Source organism: Vidua chalybeata, chromosome 24 (genome assembly GCF_026979565.1).
Source record: "Vidua chalybeata isolate OUT-0048 chromosome 24, bVidCha1 merged haplotype, whole genome shotgun sequence".
Taxonomy (NCBI): Eukaryota; Metazoa; Chordata; class Aves; order Passeriformes; family Viduidae; genus Vidua; species Vidua chalybeata.
Genome location: NC_071553.1, coordinates 5,487,126 through 5,507,983, shown reverse-complemented (window position 1 = coordinate 5,507,983; position 20,858 = coordinate 5,487,126). Strand labels below are relative to the sequence as shown.

At 57.5% G+C, this 20,858-nt stretch overlaps 2 protein-coding genes across 8 annotated transcripts; both read right to left on the bottom strand.

Moving 5' to 3' along the window:
* Nucleotides 1–150: 150 nt before the first annotated feature.
* Nucleotides 151–12,313, bottom strand: DEF6 (DEF6 guanine nucleotide exchange factor). Its single transcript, XM_053964176.1, has 11 exons — nucleotides 11,450–12,313; nucleotides 7,583–7,723; nucleotides 6,000–6,185; nucleotides 4,395–4,622; nucleotides 4,169–4,315; nucleotides 3,898–4,006; nucleotides 3,518–3,816; nucleotides 2,939–3,105; nucleotides 2,537–2,735; nucleotides 2,055–2,145; nucleotides 151–1,821 (listed from the first exon to the last, which is right to left on the bottom strand). Exons 1-11 carry the CDS (start codon nucleotides 11,738–11,740, stop codon nucleotides 1,610–1,612), a joined length of 2,070 nt encoding a protein of 689 aa, XP_053820151.1. The 5' UTR covers nucleotides 11,741–12,313; the 3' UTR covers nucleotides 151–1,609.
* A 71-nt stretch (nucleotides 12,314–12,384) lies between these two features.
* ZNF76 (zinc finger protein 76) lies at nucleotides 12,385–20,634 on the bottom strand. Of its 7 annotated transcripts, none has more exons than XM_053964180.1 (15): nucleotides 20,581–20,634; nucleotides 19,555–19,723; nucleotides 18,290–18,370; nucleotides 17,881–17,958; nucleotides 17,517–17,719; nucleotides 16,868–16,945; nucleotides 16,396–16,512; nucleotides 16,082–16,157; nucleotides 15,671–15,796; nucleotides 15,377–15,556; nucleotides 14,913–15,146; nucleotides 14,450–14,583; nucleotides 13,578–13,730; nucleotides 13,375–13,488; nucleotides 12,385–13,052 (listed from the first exon to the last, which is right to left on the bottom strand). In XM_053964180.1, exons 2-15 carry the CDS (start codon nucleotides 19,625–19,627, stop codon nucleotides 12,948–12,950), a joined length of 1,752 nt encoding a protein of 583 aa, XP_053820155.1. In that variant the 5' UTR covers nucleotides 19,628–19,723; nucleotides 20,581–20,634; the 3' UTR covers nucleotides 12,385–12,947. The 7 variants fall into 7 exon arrangements, with proteins under 7 accessions (XP_053820155.1, XP_053820158.1, XP_053820159.1 ...); XM_053964183.1 differs by lacking the exon at nucleotides 20,581–20,634 and adding an exon at nucleotides 20,517–20,557; XM_053964184.1 differs by lacking the exon at nucleotides 20,581–20,634 and adding an exon at nucleotides 20,369–20,508.
* Between the last annotated feature and the right edge of the window lie 224 nt (nucleotides 20,635–20,858).

Genomic DNA, 20,858 nt, shown 5'->3' with positions numbered 1-20,858 from the left:
CCACCGCACCCCGCGCGCGCGCGCGGCCAATCGCCGCCGCCGCCGGGGAGCCTCGCGCCCGCGTCACCACGGCAACGGCCCCGCCCACCCCGCGCCGTACCGCCCTCTGCCGGGAGCCGCCCGCACTGCGCCCCTCGGCGGGAGCGGGGCCTCATGGGAAGTGTAGGCGCTGCCTGTGGCGGACTCCCGGGGCGGAGCGGCCTGAGGGCCGCCCAATATGGCGGCGGCGCCGGGCCAGGGCAGTTTGCTCCGCGCCCGAGGGGCCCAGGCGGTGCCAGTGACCCCTTTCGCCCTCAGCAGTTAGCACCGCGGCACCCTCGCGCCTCGATGGAAGACATGAGCTGGGAAGAGCTCACTCTGCCCACAAAACCCGTGCAGAGTGGCGGGATCGTGTGTCCAAGTGGCGTGGCCAGGATGGTGCGGAGCAGGCAGGGACCCCACAAGGGGACAGGGCTCAGGGCCACGCCGCTGTGTCCCAGCGCAGGGGGAAGGGGGCAGAGGCGATGCATTTGACCTGCGGCCCCTGCCCTGCCCGTGCCCCTGCTGTGCGTCAGCGCGGCCGCCTGGGCCAGGGCCGCCCTGCACCCGGGCACACTGAGCGCTTTGTCCCTTCGGCTACGGTGGAAAAAAACTGAGGGAGAGAAACACTGTGAGACCGCGGGCAGGACCGTTCGAGGCCCGGGAGGAAACAGATCGTAATCTTGCTAACATCTCTGAGTGCAGAGATGGAGTTGGTGCAGAGCTTGCTCGCCGGGGCCTGTTGCAGAGGCGACCCTGGCTCTATTCCCCAGGCTATAAACACCCCAAAGGCACAGCTGACTGGGACTATATTTATACAGAGGCGCTTGAAAAACTAACCCAAATAATGGTTATTGGGGCTTGTTTTCTTCTGTGTCCCTCTTGGCCCTCCACACACCAACCAAGAATCTGCTGGTGGGGCCACTTTTCACAGGTTGTGGCTGATTCCTTCCAAAGGGCTCTTTCACACACAAGAGGGGAAATCCAAACCCTGCCCTGCCAAGGAAAGAGGGCTGGTGCCTGCAGGGCCGCTAATGTGTGGGGCTGGAGGTTTTGTGGCCAGTGGCTCCAAAAGCTTTATTGGTCATTAGTTTCTGCTAACTAAGTGACGCCAGTACTACCAACCACTGCCAGGGAACACAGTGGTAGCTGTAGTTAGGGACACCTGGCGTGGTGTGGGGGTGACAAGAAGGCCCTGCTTGCTCAGTCCAGGTGTCCTTGGCTGGTGACGAAGCCCCACACCCTGGAGCACAGTGAGTGATGCAGAAGGGTTGTTGTAGAAACCAAGAGGGAACTGCAGCCCTAGGCCACAGGGTCCCGACCCTTCAGCGGCTCTTGTTTAGTACAGGGATTGAATCCTGCAGTCCAGAGGAAAAGGTCCCACTGCCCTCACCCCAGCACTGGGCTGCCTGATCCTCCTGGCACGTGGTGCCTGCAGCCCTTCACTGATGGAAATGGGAGCACCTCTGCATGATGCAGTCCCCTGTAGGCTCTGTGCTGGTCCCCATCCAGAGATGGCCACACTGACCGTCCACTTGGAGGGACAAGCTGAGCCCTGCCATTCCCAGCTGGGCTCTGCCATCCTGCTGGGCTAATTGGTGGGCTCTGTGGCCATGGTGTCCGCATCTGGAGATGGCAACACGCTGCTGTTCCCACCGTTGCTCACGTTTTCCTTGCTGTTTTCCCTCATGGGGTCATTGCCTTTATCCTCCACCCTCTGCTTGAGTTTGAGGGAAGAATCTCTCTGTGACAGAAGGGGCTGGTAGCCAGCGAAGACTCCTCCACTCACGTTTGTTCGCTTGTCTGGGGGTGGACAGAAAAAGAGAATTGTTTACCTGGGGCCCAAACTGACTGCTCAGCCGAGGAAAAGGTTTGTGGAGTCCCTCCTTGCAGGAGGCATTGTGGTATCTTCTCTGAGAGTCCTTCCAGCCACCGGATGCCCCCAAAAAGGGCAAGATGGGAGGGGGTCTGGGCTCATGCCCCAGCATGGGGGAGGTCCAGGGAAGGGTAGTCAGCTGGGTCAGCTGGTCTCCTACCTCCTGGCCCGATGGGGTGCATCAGTCGGTTCATCTGGACGTTCCAGTGCTTGACGTTGGTGCTGGCCTGTCGCAGCTTCCGCTGGGCCGCCTGGCAGGGGACGGAGGAAAGGGGTGAGCTGCTGCCCCACTGGGACCATGGGCACGGGTTTCCCTTCCCTGAGTAAGCCTGGATTGGAGGTTCCCTCTGGGATGGAGACCCAGTTCACCCTCCTCTAGACCTTTTGCTCCCCCTCCAACCCTTCCCTCTTCACACACTCCTGGAGTCAACATCACTTTGGACAGCAGTGCTTTGTCCCCAGGGCAGGACACGCTTGTCCTGTCTCAGCCACTGCATCACGCCGTGCCTGCACATGGCACAGCTCAGAAACCCCCATGGCAGTTCCAGCCTGGTCCTCCCCGGTATGGAGGTGACTCTGGGAGGGATGGAAAGTCCCCTGGGTTCACCATGTGAGGAGATGTGGCACGGATGTGATGCTCACCATGACATCTTGGTCCACCCGCTGCCTGTTCACTCTCACTTCTTCCAGCTGCTTCTGCGCCTCTTCCAGACACTTGTTCTTGTTCTCCATCTCCTGCTTGAGGACTTGCTTCTCCCTCTGAGTTTTGATGATATATTCTTCTTGCTCCTCCTTCAGCTTCATCAGCTTTTTCAGCTTCTCCTCTTCCTCAGCCAGTAACCTGTCAATGAAGAGCAAGAGGTGAGGATGTCCCCCTGCCACTTCTTCCACCAGCTTTCCCCGTCCCAGCCTGCACACTGGGAACTCACCAGCACACCCCAGTACCCAGGAGCACTGAGCTGCCCTGGGGAGCACAGTCCCATGCCCAGCTGCTGCCCTGGGAGCAGGACTGCCCAACGAGGGGGAGGGATACCCTAGTCCTACCTGGCCTGAGCATATCTCACAGCCTCCTCGTCCTGCCGTGCTTTCACCTCCTGCTGCAGGGCCTCCTGGAGCCTCTCCTGCATGTCCTCCAGCTCCAGGATGCGCTTGCGCTGCCGCTCTGCCTCTGCCTCCTTCAGGACCATCTCTGCCTGCATGGAGGCACGAGCCTGCGGCGGGGACGGGAGCCGTCAGTGGGCCAGGCCACCACCAGCGTCCCCAGAACCCACTTAGGCCCACCAGGTGGAGCGGGCCAGAGCAGGGGCAGCCCATGGTGACAGGTCCAAAGCAAAGCTGTTTCCCTGCTCAGGAGACAGGCTGTGTCATTTGGAGCTAGTGCTGGCTCTGAGGTCAGAAATGGGCTCCCTGTCCAGCCTGGCACCAGCATTTGCCTCTCACTGTCCCCCAGCTAAAGCCCTTTGAGGCAGGTTGTCCTCATCTCCTGCTCAAAGGGATCTCAGAGCCCAGAGGTGATGGGTGGCAGCAGCACTGTACATCCGAACCCCTGGGCTGCCCCGGCCAAGGGAAGAAGAAGGAAGCACTCACCCCATGAGCACCACAGCCCATGTGGGATGCACCCACCTGCTCAGCCTCCCGCAGCTGGATCTCCAGGGTCCTCTGCATCTCCTCGTGCTGCTGCCTCCGCCGCTGCTCCTCCTCCTGCAGCAGGATCTCTGCCTGCCTCTGGGCCTCCTTGAGCAGCTCCAGCTCCTGCAGCTTCCTCTCCTTTTCCTCCTGCAGCTGTTTGAGCCGTTGTGTCTCCTCCTCCTTGGCCGCCTTGCGCTGCTCCCGCTGCTCCCTCTGCTCTCGGCGCTTCTGCTTCAGGTCCTTGTGCAGGGACTTCTTTCCCTCTGCCTGCAGCCGGATGGCGGTCTGGATGGCTGGAGAGGGAGGGCACGGTCAGTGGGGACATGCAGGGGGCGTGGGGGAAGCTGGGGAAGGGGCGTGGGGTGGGCACGGACCGAGCGTCCACTCCTGGCGCTGCCGGGTGTCCGAGGCGCTCATCTCGTAGGTGCGGGACAAGGTCTTCACACAGAACATGCACCTCTTCCCATCCCTGTCTGGCAGCACCTGCAGGGAGAGGAGACAGCACAGCGTTACCCCCCGTACCCCACCTCATCCCCCCATCTTCAGCCACAGGACTGGTTCTCCCATGCTCATGGATGTGAAATTGTGTGTTCCAGGGGTCTGAACAGTCTGCTGTCCCCAAGCTGAGCGTGGCCCGGGCTGTACCTCCACGCAGCAGTGCTTGTCCAACGCGATGCTGCCCTTCTTCTCCTTCCGTTCCTCGCTCATGTAGTAGGACAGGACACTGGGCTTCAGCATGAACCACCGCTCCGACCAGTTCCTCCTCAGCTGGCCCTTCTTCCAGAGGTAGCCCTGCACCCGAGAGACACGGAGATCAAAACGGGGTGGGAGCAGGACAGGGCTTGTGCCCCAGAATATGTGGGCTCCTTGCCTGTTTGAGCACGTCCTCGATGACCTCCTGGTACACCTCCTCCACAGCCATGCTGATGGCCTCCTGCTCGATGCCTCTCAGGAACCGCCCCGAGTTCACCATGTCCAGGAACTGCCAGACCGTGAGCCCGCCCTGCCCCTGCGGCTCCTGGGACAGGTAATCATCCAGCTCGCAGGAGTTCAGCTCCACGTTCATGGCTGTGCAGATCTTCTTCAGCAGATACTCCACCTGTGGGGAGGAGGACACTCAGTGACAGTGTCTGTCTGGGGGCAGGGCTGTCCCCACCCTATCAACCCATTTTGGAGAGCCCAAGGCCACATCTCTCTCCAGCCTGGAGATCCCAGAGGGATGACCCTTTGTGATGGTTGAGGCATCCCAGGCAGCAGGCTGGCTCAGGAGACTGGAACTGGGTTAGAGTTTGAGCTCTACCAAGAGGTTTTTCCTTTTAACCCCAAGGCTGGGATGTTTTGGCTAGTTTGTCTGCAGAGTAAAAAAGACTCTGTAGCAGTCAAGAGCCTGAAGGAGTACAGGCCAGCACTGCTGAACACCATTCAGGACTGATGTCTCAAAGCCACAGTGAGCTCGGCACCACTGCTTCCCAAAAATCACTGGGGAGGAGCAGGGGGACAGGTCCCCATGGAGAGGGGCGTCATTTTAAAACTGCAAATAAAAAGAGTCAAGGGTTGACATGGTGTGGGGAAGACTTACTCCAGCTCAAGTTTTGCTACCAGCTCTCCTCTGCCCACAATCTGGGGACGGAGACCAGTGGGTGACTGCAGGAGGCCACACAGGAAGGTGACACACAGCAGAACACCCAGCTGGATTTTTTATGTCATTTAATTGTGCAAAAGACAAGAACTGAATGCCGGTGCTCAGGATGATTCAGTCTTTCATGGTCTGGGGAACAGGAAACACCTCTCCCAGGGCACAGGAAGTGCGGTCGCCCTCCTACATCTGCGCAGCACGGTGCTTCTTGCCTTTTTTCTCCTCTTTTTTTCTTTTCTTTTTTTTTTTTTTTAATGTTGACTTTTCTGCTGATCTCAGGAGGTTGATGGGGTAGAAGGCAACAGCAGCCATGTTCCTTCTGCTGAGGCCACTCCTGGCTTCTGCACATGTGCATTCTCCCCAGGTCTGCCCCCCTCCTCATGGGGGTTTAATCTGACCCCAGAGAAAGGAAGAACCTTCCCCTCTAAATGCTGTGGAATTTGGAGATTACTGCGAGGCTTTTCTTTGGCTGGCACCTCACCCTTAAACACTCTTCACGCTGGGCAGGGGCTGAGCACTGTGTGGCAGTGGCCACGGAGGGGGACAGCCAGGTCTGCTCTGCCACTGCCCTCTAGGCAGGAGAGGCTGGAGCACTTTGGAGGGGTCTCCCCTCTAAAGTCCCCCTCTTCTCCCTGGGCAGTGGAGGTGGCTGTGGGCACAGCGGGGGTGTCCAGGGCAGACAGGTCCCTTGTCCCACCCCCAGCCTCCCCTCTCTCATCCCCTGGAACACCACATCTTGCAGTGGGACGTGCCAGGAAGCGATAGTGTCACCCACAAATGGGGCTCTGCCAGCACATGGAGCCCTGGGAGGACAGGACTGGGGAGAGAGGCAGGTCCTACCTCATCTGGCACCATGACGAGAGGGTATTTGTCTTCAGACAGAAAGTTGAAGAGACACCAGAGCTTGAAAGCATCCTGGTGGGATACAACACTATTCCCATTCCGGTCGGGTTTGTAGTTCTTCTTCGCCGTCAGGGTCCAGCAGAGCTCATCGAAGTTTTCTTTGACAAAAGCGCCTTCCTCCACCTGCAGGCAGGAGTCAGGGGTGAGTGGGGAGCTGAAGAGCTACGGAGGGGAGTTCTGGGGGAGGAAGTGCTGGAGAGAAGAATCCCTCACTCCTAAAATCTGTCCAATGAGAAGCATGGGGTGATTGGCAGCACCAGCAGGAACCCTGGGGTGCAGCACAGGCAGGATGATGTGGAGCTCTCATCCCCAGTGCCTCCATGATTTGGGGTTTCTTGTTATCCCATTCAACCTCAAAGAGGAACTGAGGAGTGAAGGGAAGTGCTGGCCCAAGGGCAGCCAGCAGGAATGGTGACTCCACCAGCCTCATCCCTGCTGCTGTTCTTTGTGTCCTGGTACCGTGAGCTGCCCAGGCAGCACGTTTGGTGCAGATGGGTCAACTGTGATGGGGATCAGAGGAGCTCTGGCTGTCCCTGGGTTCTCTATCCCAGCGGTGTGAGCACAGGAGCAAACTGTGGCCTGTAGCAGCAAAGCTGGAGGAAAAACTTCAGGTGGCAAAAGCTAAAAGCTTCTCTTACTAGGAAAAACCACTTCCCCCTTTCCAGGCTGCCTCTGGGATTCTAGTAGCCATGGTGAAACCAGAAGTGGGGGGGTTAAAAATCACCTCCCAAAGAACCATGTGGGTAACTGGAAGGATTTTGGCCACTCTGATGGAGAGATTGGGCTGGGCTGGCCTTGGGCAGCTCCTGCTCTGGGGTGGGGAAGGCTTTGCCCTTGCTTGCTGCAGACCAGATCCCTGCAGCCAAGATCAGCATTGCTGGACCAGGCTGGGCAGCTGCTGACCAGCTCTGGGCAAGGCAAAGATGGGCACAGGGATGGGGACAGGCACAGGGACAAGAACATCAGGAGAGGCAGGGGAGTGAAGGGTTACTGCACCCAGCTCCGGCCCCTTTCTGTGAGCACACAGTGGAAGAAAGCTGTCAGTCATTCTTCCTCTCCTCACATGCCTGGAAGAAACAGCACCCACAGACCAACCTCTGGCTGTGCCAGACAAAGGTGTCTTTGAACCACAGAAGAAAAGGGAGAAAGCCCCTGCCCACCCCAACTCTGCTCCTGCTTGCAGCTCGCCCTCCTGCCTCTCCTCTTTACCAAATGAGGTCACACCTCAAAGGTGAGGATAAAAGGGGCCGATTTGTCTCTCTGAGCCCTTCAGGAAATGTGGGCAGAGATGCTGCTCCGTCCAGAGCCGTGACGTAAAGGGATGACTTCATCCTTGCCAGGGAGACACTGAGTATTAAACATTTCTCTCATTTCGGCATTCGCCTGAGCAGTCCCCATCTCTCTGCACCCTCCTTCCACCCACCAAGGAATGTGATTTCCAAGAGCTAAGGGGAGCTCCCAGGATCCTCAGTGTTCTCATGTGAGGAACAGCAGGTCTGGGGGGTGACCACGGAGCTCACCTTGTCCAGGATGTACTTGTTGAGGTAGGGCATGTAGCCCTGGCTGGACACTGGCCCGTCATCGTCATCGCGGAAATGCTCTTCCAGTGCCACGGGGTCGTGGGGAATGCACAGCACCGTGTACAGGTTGTGAGACAGCACCTGGCCAAGCACAAGGGGTGGTGAGAAGGTGAACAACCTCCAGCCCTGCCCCAGCACAACCCCAAGGTGCCACCCCCTCACTCACCCCCCTGGGATCTGTGCCCTGCATGGCATCACCTCCCGGCAGCCGCAGCATCCAGTCAAGGTTTGGGTTTGGCATAATTTCCAAATGTAAACTTTAGAGAATCATTTAGAAACAGGCACAAATCGAGGATTTTCCCACATTAGTTTCTTTTCTTGGCACATGAGGAACTTCTTTCTTGAAAGGGCTGTTTCAAACCTCCCAGAGCAAACAGGACTCGCTCTGATCTAGAAAAGCTGATAAGCCACCCCAAGCTATGCATTTGGCACAACCACAGCCCAGCCTGGCAGCACCCACTGTCTGCTGGGGACACACAAAGATGGAAACATGAAAATAGGAAAGACTGCTGAGAAACTAAGCAAAGGTTTTGTCTGGAGTGGAAGTAGACAATGGAGATCTGGAGACACACCATCCCCAGCAACACTCAGCAAGGCTTGCCAACAGCCTGCTTTGTTCAAATCCCCCCAAATAAAGCATATTTACAAGCTCATGGATTTCCCATGTGCTGGAAAGCCTGGAGCAAGGCTGCCCATGAGCACCACCAGCATCTCTAGCTTGTGATGCTGGGCAGGTGGTGCTCTCCTTGCCTTTACATCCCAGAAGCAAGAGATGTCCTAGACTGACACCTCGCCACTGCACCAGGACCTGTCGATGCAGCTTGCCAAGGGCTCAAGAGAGGGGCTGGAGGAGATGGAACAGCATCCCTACTCCTCTGTGCAGGGCTGGAAATTTCCTCCCAGCAGCAGAGGAGCTGCCTGAGGCCATGATGGCTGCTGCAGCTGGAGACAGTTCTTGCTCAACCAGATTTTCATTCTCTTTTCCAGCTTCTGGACCAATGGGATCAGCAGGACTCCACCCAGTGCTCACACAACAGGGCTGTAGCCCCGAGCACTGCTGCTACACTGTGCCTTTTGGGGCTCAGTGCAGCCCCAGGGTCCACACAGTGGTGGAAAGGCCTGGGAATATCACAGACATCCTCCAGGATGGCAACAAGTCCATCAGGACGAATTCAAAGTTTGAGAATCGTATCCCATTCTGTGTTTCCAACATGGGCCCTCATCTCCATCCTTCACCCCTCCTCCCAGAGCACCCCTAAAAAGCCCTGTGAGGTCTCACTTGTGACCCCGGCCGTGGGGGATGCCCTGAGCCCCTCCACCCATCCTGGCACCTTGTGACCCAAAGCCCCTCCTGTCGCAGGGCTGTCACTGACAAATGGGGAGGAAAGCCCTGGCCTGGTCAATGGCGGCATGGCTGGAGATAGGAGAGGTGAGAAACCCTTGCAGGCTCTGAAACGGCGACAGGAGGAGGAGAATAACAGCAGGGGAAAGGGATGCTAGGAAAGCAGTTTCCTGGTACAACCTTTCCCCTGTGGCATGCAGGGGATGGCCGGAGGGCAGGGGTCTGCCTGACTCCTCCTAGTGCCCTGGATTCCTCTGAGCAGCAGCCTTGTTTCTGTTCTCCACCCTCTCCCACCGCTGTCACACCCATCACCCATGAGCAGAGGTGCCCAAAAGCACCAGGGCAGTGCTCGGTATTTCCAGCCACGCATGGCCACCCTGAGGGACCACACCCCATCCCGCATCCACAGCCCTTCCAGCCCGGCCAGGGAGGGGGATGCAACGGCACTGAGAGCACAAACGCTTCCCAAGAGCAGGGCTGGTGGCGTGCCTGTGCTGGGAGCAAAACTACCCGACCTCTCTGTGCGCGCAGCACCCGACCGCAAGCTGTCCTTCCTTCCTGTGCACACACACACCTACACTCCCAGCGGCATCTGCACGCGCCTGCCTGCGCAGAAGTGCCCCTGCGAGGAGCCCAACGGCTTCCCACAGCTGCGTCTTCCCGCTGGAAACCCCGAGACGTTCACAGAACCGCCCGGAGCCCCCGCTCTGCCAGGACGCTCCCAGCCAGCTCTGGGGCTGGCTCCGTCCTCTAGGTGCAAGCCCCGTGTCTCTCCCACCCCTGTTCAAGACCCTTCGTACAGCAACACGCCTGGGTGAGGGAGCAGAGCACAGCCCAGCTCAGGGCTCAGCAGCCCTGGAGGGGTTTGGAGAGGGCTCGGTGGCTTTAACACCGACCCTGGATTCCTTCTCCCTGAACCGCGGCTGGCCTGTGTAGGCTGGGGCAAACTCGAGTGTTTTTGTGGGTGGAAACAAGCTCTCCTTGGCCTGGAGACAGTGGGAAAGTCATCCAGAGCCGAGCTGTGCTGTTCAATGACCTGCCGCCAACCCATTCCGTCACTGAAGGCGCGTGGGAGAACATCCCTTCCCCTCTCAAGTGTCCCCCCTGGGTAAAGTCACTTCGGAGGTGCCATCCCCAGCCTCACCACAGCCCCTACACCACGGTTTGCAGACCCTGCATGAACTGTCCATGAAACTGCCCATTAAAATCAGAGTTTCTGTGGCCTCAGCATTGCCACTGGTGATAAAGATCTCCCAACACAAGCACGGCTGGTGCTTTTGGGTCCACCCCATGCCTGGGCCAGGCTCTGGACCCAGAGTAGGGAACACAGCAGCCCCTCTCAGGGATTAGCAAAGTGAATTAAGCTCTGGCCTACTTTAGGATTTTCCTTAATTCCTTCAGCTATTTCTAGAGTTTTAGCAGGTGAGCGTGGCTCGCAGGGCACATGCCACGAGTTCTGGGGGGCAGCCGAAGGCTCTCAGCCACAAAGGCTGAGCAGGAAGAATCTGCCTCCCGCTGCTTCTCCCCCAGATCCCTGCAAACAAAACTCCTGCTTCTGGGGCAAAACACACTCCCCTCCCAAAGACCAGCACCTTCCCTGCAGTCTGTCCTGGGGAAGCCCTATAAAATAAAGAGAATGGAGGAAAAGGGGGTCTTTTTTGCAGTGGTTCAAAATGGTCTCGCAGAGTGGCAGCAGCTGCCATGTCCTGATGCAATACCTCCCTGTGCTCAGCATGTTCCTGCTCAGGTCTCTTCTCTCATCCAGACCCTGGTACCAACCAGCATTTCCAACCCCAGTGCCAGCCTAAGAACCAAAACGGATGAAAAGAACACATTCCCACCGTATGCAAAGGTTAAAAAATAAATTATTCTCAGAGCCAAGGGGCTCCCTGGTGAGTTCTATCAACCCTGGCCTGGGGGCAGACAAAAAGGTTTTTAAAGCTGGTTTGATGAAGGGCTGAGAGCATGAGCCCTCTGAAAGCCGCTACGAGTGGGGAGAGGGGAGAGCGGAGAGTTTTTTAAAGTGCTGTGTTACTTCTAGCCACACCACTGAGGAGTTTTTGTTAAAAAACAACCTGTCCCTACCTCGCGACCCACTGGCTCAGCAAGGAGAAACACAGGTGCTCCGGCAAGCAAGAAAACGTAAACAGAGTTTGGGCTCTTAGTTGGCCATAAAAAGCACAAGAAACAGATAACTAAAATTTAGATTTCTTATCATTTTCACCTAGAAAACACATCTGAGCATGAATTCCCCCCCACCCATTCTTTTCAAAGGGAGATGCCACAGAGCCTGAGAACTTCACCAGAACCAGCGTGGAGGCAACAACAAGATCTTATAGATCTCAATATTTGACAATTTCTCCGTGGAAACCCGCGGGGATGCAAAGCAGCCCCGGGCTCGCTCCGCCGCTCGCTGCCCACCCTCCCTCCGTGCGCCGGGGCCGCCGGAGCTCCGGGGGACTCACTTTGAGCTGGGATTTGGAGACCTTGCCGCTCTTCTCCACGTCCAGGGCGGTGAAGGCGTACCAGATGGACTTGAGCAGCTCGGCTCGCAGGTCCATGGCTGGCGGCGGCGGCGGCGGCTCTGCCGAGCCCGCGGATCCGGTTCCTGGAGCCGCCCGGGCGGGCGGGACGTGGGGCGGGAGCGCCGCCTGCTCGGGGCGCCCCGGGAACCCCCGGGCCCCATCGCCGCTCCCCGCACGGCCGGGGCTCACCGACCCTCTGCTGAGCTCGGCCCAGAGCATCAAAAGGTCCATCGTAATTTGCGTTTTGGGGAGAGAAATCCCCGCCCTGGCTCAAGCAGCTTTCCCTCGCAGCGAGAGCGCTGCCTTCGGAAGGGATCGGTCTCACCAGGAGAGCACAGACTCAGCCTGTGGCATCCTCTCGGGCTGCGCCCGTTCCGTGCCCGCGGAAACATCTTTCTCTACAAACTCCTCTGGGATGTCCAAAACACGACTGCCGGGAGCCTGTGCCAGGCTCAGGTTTACAGCTGGACTCGAGGGTCTCGAAAGTCTTCTCCAGCTCTGCCCACCCAGCACCCAGGGCAGTGAAGGGACTGAAGGCACCTGTAGGGGCAGGACACCAGCCCAGGTCTCTCTCCCCAGCTCAGGGGAGGATATAGGATGTGTTCACAGACACAGTTCCCTAAATCTAGGCTTGCAGGGGTCCCTGGAAGGGCCAAGGCCTGATGTGAGATTTCAGGGACACGTCTTACCCCTCCAAGCCACATGCTGAGGGCTCAGAGGGTACAGCTCACCCTGCTCCCAGCCCTCCTCTGGGACAGCTGCTGCTTTGGCAGGACATGTTTGGTCAATTCCACAAATCTCCTCAATGTCCTTAATTCTTACAGCTGCTGAACACCACCATCCACCCTCTCTCCCACCAAAGAGAAGAGGGGTCCTTTTAAAAAACAAATTTTAAATTTGTTTTTATTTCAACTCAGCATTTACATCCAGATCTAGCTCAGCTCCTGGCAAGTGCTGGCTGCTCTGCTCCACAGCCAAGGAATCTGCCATGGAAGCCCTGCTTGAAAAGGAAGTGTGACAAAGAGATGGGAGAACTGCTGTTGGAACCATCCCAGTGCTGGCTCCAGTGGCAGGAACTGCTCACCCTCCATACCGAGCTCAGGACAGCCTGGGCTTGCTCTGATGGGCCTTTATTGCTTCTGTGCATGTGCTGCCCACTTGCCCCTGAGCTGGAGGGGTGGTCAAGAAAGGAAAATTGTTGGACCATTCCTTAAGGGAGAAGGCAGGAAGTGCCCCTGAAGAGAGGGCTGCTGCTCAGAGCCCAGGAGAAGGCAGCAGCCCAGTGTATCTGCCCTCCCTCCCCTTCAGACAGGCCACCCCAGCAGCCTGTGCTGCCCCAGGGCACACGCTGGCACTGGCTCAGACACTGTCCCTGCCCTGCCACCCTGCACATGGCAGGCTGGGCTGCCACTCCCCTGCCCCGGCTGCTCCGCTGGCCTCAGCTCCCCTTCTCAGGCAGGGCTGTGTCAGGTGGCACTGGCTCGTAGTGGATCACTGCTGTGGCCATGCTGAGAGCTTCCTCCAGGCTCTGCTGCTCTTCCAGCTGGGGGAGGGAATGGGGAGAGAGAGAGAGAGAGTGCTGAACCCCCAAAAGGCAGCTCAGGGTGGCTCCCAGCAGGACAGAGGGGTGACACAGGTGGGTGACACAGGTGTGAAGCAGAAGGGCAGACAGGGCCAAGATGCAGAAGGGCTGTTTACAAGGGAGCATTCTGCAATCCCAGCAGGATGTCCCTGTTGTCCTCTGCACACAGGGCATCTGGGAATTAAGGAGCAAGCCCCCTGGGCAAGCAGCGATGCAGCAGGGCCAGAGGGCAGGCAGTGAGTGGTCAGGAGTGAAGGGGACAGTGGCAAGAGCCATGTGGTACCTGCACAGCAATGTGGGTGCCGTGGGAGGTGGCCAGCAATGCCACCTGCTGATGACAGAGCGGGGCGACGTCCGACTCCCCTGACACCACTGCCCCAGAAGCGACTATGGTCACCTGGGAAAAGTGCAGTTAATCATGTTTTAAAAAGAAGTGCAGCTCTCTTCTAGCAGAGGAAGCAGGGACGCTCCCAGCTTTGTCTGTACCTCCTGTGCCTCGGTGCCATCAGTGCTGGCCACGGTCACGGCCCCAGTGTCACCACCTGCCAGCCCTCCCTCGGGCACGGCGAGGACCCCGCTGTGCGTCACCACGCCGATGGCACTGCCCAGGGCCTGCAGCTCCTCCTGAGACAGACTGACCTGGGGATGACAGCAGAGGCTCAGGGAGTCTTAGGCACCTCCTGACTTTAGCAATGCATGGGTCTGGGTAAGGAGGAAACACTCTCTGCAAGACTCAAGGCAGAGAACTCCAAGGACTTTGCCCAGTGCCATGGATAAAATTGACAACAGAGAACTCAGAGCTTGGGTCTTCAGCCGTCCCCCTTCCACCACATCTCCCCTTCCCATTCAGCCTTTTGTCTCAAGCCTCGATGGGGACAGCTTTGTGCATTGCAGCAGCAGGAGCATCTGAGGCTAAGAGGAAACAGGTCACTGGTGGCAGCTGTTTCCCTTGCCCCGTGCCACAGGAGGAAGTTTTTTCCAGTCAGCACAGGGGCAGCTGGTGGAGGGAAGTACAAGAAAAGTACTGCTGTATACAAGTGATGACAAAACATCTCCAAATCCAGCCTGGGTCAGCAGAGCTGGGGAGCTGCAGGGAGGCAAGGGCTGCCAGTCACCACACAAACACCCAGAAACCCCATCAGCAAGGGGGGGCAGCGGGGCCAGAGACCCCCCAAACCAACACTGCAGCAGTGGATGAGGCTGTAGGAGGGAGCCCTCAGGGCAGGAAGAGACCAGGAAGCTCCAAGGCCTGAAAAAAATGCTGGAAAAAGACCCTGCAAAGAACACCGTGGCTGAGTAGAGGCTGAATCTCACTCCAGATAACAACTGACATGCTGGAGGCTTGTCTGTATCCATACCTGCTCTGTCCCATCCTGAGAGATAAGTGAGATTTGTGTAGGCACAGAATCTTCTTCTTCATCTTCCTCCATCTCTGACAGGAAAGCAATATGCTGACTCGTCAGTGGAGAGCCTCTGTCAGCAGCTGCAGCAGCTGGATCAGAGAAGGGGAAGAGCAGCATTATCAGGGTGTGAATGCACGTGCCTGGATCTGGACCTGCCTGTGGTCTCAAGGGCTAGCACAGAAGAGCACAAGACCATGATGACACCAGCCCAGTGCTGGCCTGGCAAGAAGGACCTTTACCTCTCCCTGTACCACAGAACGGGCAGGGGCCTGTTCCCAACCTGTGACTTACAGCAAGGACCTTCCAACGGATCTGGCTTCGATGGGGAGGCACGTACTTGGGTCTGAGAGGGCCGTGTCTGCTCTCGCTGTCACCTCCCTCCCCTTTGCCACACCTTGATGGGGGAGTGGCTACTCACCCTCCAGCTGCTGCTGCTCGTAGAGGGCCTGCTCGCTCTCCTCGGTGGCCTCCAGCTCGCCGTGGCTGCTGCGCTTGTGCATGGCCAGCGTGGAGGTCTGGCGGTAGGTCTTGCCACAGCTGCTGCACGTGTAGGGCTTGCAGTGCGTGTGCACCACGTGGTGCTTGTACAGGCTGGAGTACTCTGTGAAGCGCTTCCCACAGCCCGGCACGGTGCACAGGTATGGCTTCTCTCCTAGGGCAGAGGCCACAGAGCTGAGCTTCACCCTCCTCATGCTCTGGGGAGGGATTCCCCACCAGAGCAAATAGCTGGAGACAGACTGCTGGAACAATAATCAGTCCAATGAAGCAATTCCCACTATTTCCTCCAACTCCCTGGCCACTCCCAGATCCACCCCTGCGACTTTCAGCCTGGAAATGCCCATTCCAGCCCCACCAATCTCCCTGCTGCTGGCTCCCTTCTACCTGTGTGGATTCTCATGTGGTTCTTGTAGTTGGTGGCGCTGGTGAAGCCCCTGCCGCAGCCAGGCTCTGCACACATGTAGGGCCGCTCGCCCGTGTGCGTCCGGATGTGAACCTTGCGGATGTTGGACGTGGTAAAGGAGCGCCCACAGCCCACAAAGGGGCACTTGAAGGGACGTTCACCTGCATGGACAGAGCGCTGTGGGTGAGACCTGCCACCATGCAGCCACCTGGAGTGCCTGGAGATCTTTTCTGGGCTGTCCCCTGCGCAGTTTTTCCCCCGCATCTGCTGCTCACCTGTGTGCGTGCGGATGTGTTTCTGCAGGTCCCCGGAGGTTTTGAAGGCTTTGCTACACATGTCTTCTGGACACTTGTAGGGTTTCTCACCTGTGTGTGTTCTCACGTGGCTCTTCAGACCGTATCCTGTCCAGGACAGAGACCACAACTAAGAAGGAAACACCATGACAAGCTGAGTACCACCCCTCAGTCCATGTACTTGAGTGTCTGTGTTGTGTCCGCAAAGCTTGGAAGGGAAGAAATAACCAACCCCAAAACCACTTCCAACCTTGCTTCCACCATTATCTGCCCACAATCAGTGAAGTCACAGCAGGCTCCCGTGCTGTGATTCCCTTCCTTTAGATGCTCTAGATATTGTGCTCTACTGAGTTAGACAGAAAATGAAATCTGCACCAAGCAGAAATTTGTTACCTGTAGCAAATGCTTTCCCACAGCTTGGGAAGTCACACGTGTATGGGCGGTCACCTGTGTGAGCACGTTCATGTACCTGGGAAGAAAGAACAGGTCCCTAAAATGAGATCCATGGGAAGGAAGAAGGAAAACTGTGGAAAAATGCTGGTGGAGAGAATTTGAAGTTCCCTGTGGGATTTCACCTTGGCCCATTGACACATCTGGGTCACTTGGGGAGCTCAGCACATAACTCAGCTGCACACAATGGGGCATTCTGCTCTGGCAGTGTTACCTGGGACTGGTCTGGCCTGCACATGCCACGTCACCTGCTTTACCTTGAGGTGGTGGGCAGTGGTGTAGAGGCGGCCACAGCCTTTGTACCCACAGCGGAAAGCTCTGCTGCCGACCTGCTGCCCCTTCCTGTGGCTTTGCACCTCCTCCTCCTGCAAATCCTGCTGGGACAAGGACTGGAATCAATCCAGCAAGCCAGCACAGCTTCACCAAGCCCACACAAATACTTCCCTCCTTGCCATACATATGCAGTCCTGCAGTTATCTTCCAAAAACATGTTCCTACAAAACAGCTTGTACCCACACGGTGAAGCCCAGGTGACAGGGCTCTAGGAACCTGCATTTCCCCCTCCCACCCCCCAGGTCACTGGGGGTTCTCAGACACAAAACTCCCTTTGTCAGCTCATTTGAGATACATGCAGTTAGTATTTGCTAACTCGGCAGAGAAGCCACAACTTTTTTATAATTACTGGCAAAGAGGAGCTCGGCCTAGTTCCAGTCACTGAAAAATTCAGACCTGGGAAGAGATGTTGCTGGAGTCTTTACTCTTCACATGGCAGGTGTCTGTCACTCCCTCCCCTTCCTCATCAGACCCCTGTGAGTGAAGAAGCACAGGCACTGTTTGTGTGTCCCTGCACAGCGTGGAGCAGGAAGGCAGTGACAGCCACAGTGCCACCCCACCCTTCCCCAGAGAGCAGGGGCTGGGCCTGCCACAGCAGGAAGGTCTGTGCCCAGCTCAGCACTGCCAGCACACAGCCCCTGCTCCACAGCCCTATGGAGGTGGGAGACAAAGGCAGTACTGGGATGTGGAGGAGGGGCACTGCAGTGACAGCACATCAGGGTCTGAAGCTGCTTTGGTTTTGAGGCCTTCGTCACCATGGGGGCAGTGGCCATGGCTTAGCCACTGCTGGCACACCAAAGGCTGTATCACAGCAGCTCTCTTCCCTTCCCAAACCTGAGCCTGCAGCAGGTTAAGGGTGGCAGGCCCAGCACCCCACGGGACCAAACAGCCCCGTCCTGTGTCCCCAGCTGCCAGGCACCCCTCAGCAGTGGCACTCCCACTGGAGCCCTGTCCAGTTTCTTTCCCAAAGCTGGCACTGCTGACAGACAGATGCACACGAGCGCTGCTGAAGGGAGGGCACAAACTCAGGCCAAGAGATGCTCACCTTCCTGCCACACTGCTGCAATGCATCCATGGTGTCCACATCAAAGCCATCGTCCTCCTCCTCCCCAGCCAACTCCTGGAGCCCAGTTTCTGTCTGCACTTCCAGGATGGTGCTGCCAGGTGCCACGATGACAGGACGGTGGATGTAGGCAGTGGAGCCATCCTCTAGCTGGACAGCCTGGAATGTGCCAGGCTCATAACTCTCTGCAAGAGGAAACATTCAGGTAAAGAGCTGAAAAAAACTCAGCTGAAAAAAAGCTCATTGTGAGGCAGAAAAAGAGAGCTTCATCTCCCCAGCCTTGGAAATCTGAGACATTTCAGCAGCTTCTCCCCAGCTGCCAGGGAAAGAGCAGGGAGTGCTTTACCTTTAGCTGTGCTGTGTATGAAGGCCATGCTACCATCCTCCAGCACCACTGGCTGCCCATCTTCAAAAGCCACAGCCTCTAAAAGAAAAGAGAAACATCCACACACCTTCCTGGAGGACTCAGCATGGGGAATGCTTGTGGAGAGCCCACAGGTGAAATGACACTTAAACATTTGTCTCCACCTCCACCAAATTCACCTTCTCATCAGATTGCTAAAGACTTTGCAGGCAATGTCCTTGTTTACTCAGCCTCAAAACCACAAGAAAGAAAACCCCAACAGAAACCTTATGCTCACATGGACTTCTGAGAGCTGGAACTGACAGAGGAGCCCAAATGTTGGAGCACTGAGAGCTGCAGCCACACCGACAGTGTCCTTCCAAACAGAAAGAGGGCAATGTGTGTTCCTCACCTTTCTGAGCTGTCACCTGATGCACATAAGCTGTGGTCCCATCTTCAAGTTCAATGACTTGCCCTTCAATCAGCTTTTCACCTGGAACAGTTAAAGCATACCATCAGCTGTTGAGCCCAGTCCCTCTGTCCCACAGTGCCACAAAAGGGAGAAATTGTCACTTCTAGGCTGTTAGGGATCAGCTTTCCCCCACAGAGACACTTGACTTCCCAAAAATGCTGGCATTGCCCTTGTCTGGACAGGGCACGTGACAAAGACCCTCAGGCATCACTTGTTGAGGAGCTGCCCCTCACAGCTCCTCGTGCCAAGGAGCAGAAGGACAAAGCATACAGAGAAAGCAATTACACTTGTGTTGGAAGAAAAGATCAACTGGGTGTGCTGAGCAGCATCAGCAAGTGCTGGGAGATTTATCTACTATTTTGGCAGAGGATCAACTGTTAGGAAACAATTACAGCACCTAAAGGGGCCTAAAGTGCTGCCAGTGTTGGGCTGTAGAGGCTCAACTCTGCCAAAGCCTGGCTCTGTGCAAACCTGGAAGCATGGCTTAGTTACCCAAAGATTTGGTGCAGAGAGGAGATTGCTCCATCCCACTGAACGTGGAGAATCCAGGCTGGTTTCACCTGGAGCATAAGGTTTGAGAGGGGGGTCACACAACCTGGTGGTTCCAAGGCAGTCCAGCTGCACACGTGTAACAAACTTTGCAGTGAGTTTGCACAGAAAATAAAGCAGGAGAGCAACCCCCAGGACATGGAGCTGCACAACTCCTCCATCCTGTTCTGCAGGCTGGCAAACAGCGTGCTCCTCTTCCTGGGAGCAGTGGGTGGTGGAGAAAGGGGCACCTCAGCAACACCAGAGGAAGGGCAGGTGTGGAATTTGGCACCTCTTTGAGCAGGAAAAGCACTGCTGTGAACCAAACCCTGTGCACGCCAGTGATGCAAAACCACCTGCTCAGCCCAGGGGAAGTTTTGGTGGAGCAGAGCCCTGCAGGCCACAGCACCAGCTCCCTGTCCACAGCAACCCTGGTCTGAACAGCACCTTTATTTTCTACAGCAACAGCTCTCCCATCTCCACAGCTTCATTTCCAAACCAGAGGCGGGTTTGATTCGTATTTTATTTCACATCAGACTTCAGTGCAAATCCAACAGTCACCAGCTGCCCCTGCGAAGTGGCAGCTCCCAGGCCGTGAGGGGCACTTCTGGTGAGTCTGACTCCAATTTCAGAGCCTGCAGGAGCCTCTCAGCCCTGAGAGCCCGAGGCTCTGTTACCTCTGGCAGCCTGCTGCAGGTAGGTCGTGGTGCCATCCCCAAGGGTCGCTGCTGGCAGCCCCAGGCTCTCCATCCTGCCCCGACTCCCCGCACATGGATCCTGCCTGGGAGCACTGGGGCCCAGAGCCAGGGGCCTGTGGGACACGGGGTCGTCGTCTTTGCTGCGAGCCTTAAGTAAAAAGAACAATTCCATTTCAATTTCTGCCCTTAGCTTCTCCTTCTCCTTTAATCTCTCCGCACTAGGAAAGGCTTGAATGGCCTCAGAAGACTTTTGAGGTTATAAAGGATTAAAATGGACAATGCTGCATCCTTCCCACACTAAAGGCAGGCAGGGATAAGAATCTATTCCACAGCCAAATATGAAATAAAGCTTATCACGCCAGTGAACTCTCAGACTCTTCTTAGAGACGGTACAAATGGTCACATTCGAGCCCTTCCCGTCCTCCAAATGATCTGCAGGGTTTCCAGGTACTTTAAATCCTGGTCCTACAGGCTGAGCACGTCCTGTGCCGCAGGAGACAGGGGTAGGGTGATGAGCTTTATTCCTCCTTCTCTCCTCCCTTTCCTGACTAATTCCCAGCCTTCCGAGGGACAGAATTTCAGGCTCTAAGCAAATGATGCTGAAGCCTGCACACCCCCGCAAGAACGTTTCGCTGAAGGGACTCCCTGCTGATGGGTTATCTTTCAAAGGCGCCACAGCGCGTCCTTCCTGAGCCACCTCTGAGACAGCCAAATCTCCGATCGCTTCACGTCCAGGAACGAGGCAAACCGCCCCGTCCGCGCCCGCCGCCGCCTCGCCCCGCGCTCCCCGCACCCGGCGGAGGCTCCTGGGCGCTGCCCCGGGGCTGCTGCGGCGGCCCTCGCACCGCCGTCCCCCCGAGAGAACCGTGGCACGGGGGGCAGCGGGGAGGGCAGGGCCCGGGGGCGGCGGGGGACACGGGGGGCTCCCCCCAGCGCGGTACCCGGGGGCTGAGGCGGCTCCGGGCCCGGCCGCCATGGCCGCCCCCCCCCATCCTCCACACCGACCTGAGCTACCCGCCGGGCCCGGGTCCGCCGCCGGCCCGGCGTGCACCGCGCCCGGCCCCGCCCACCCCGCCCAGCGGCGGCGCTCCCTCCCGCCCGCCATACAGGTTCCGGGGCGGCCCGCGCCGGGCCGCGCGCGCCGCCCAGCGGCCGGTGCGCGGGGGCGCAGCCGGCGGCGCGTGCGCGGTGCCAACACTGAAGGCACGAGGCGCCGCTTCCCGCCGCCCGCGCCCGGCCTGAACCGGCAGCTCCTGGGATACGCTGTGAAGCGAGGCAGGAAC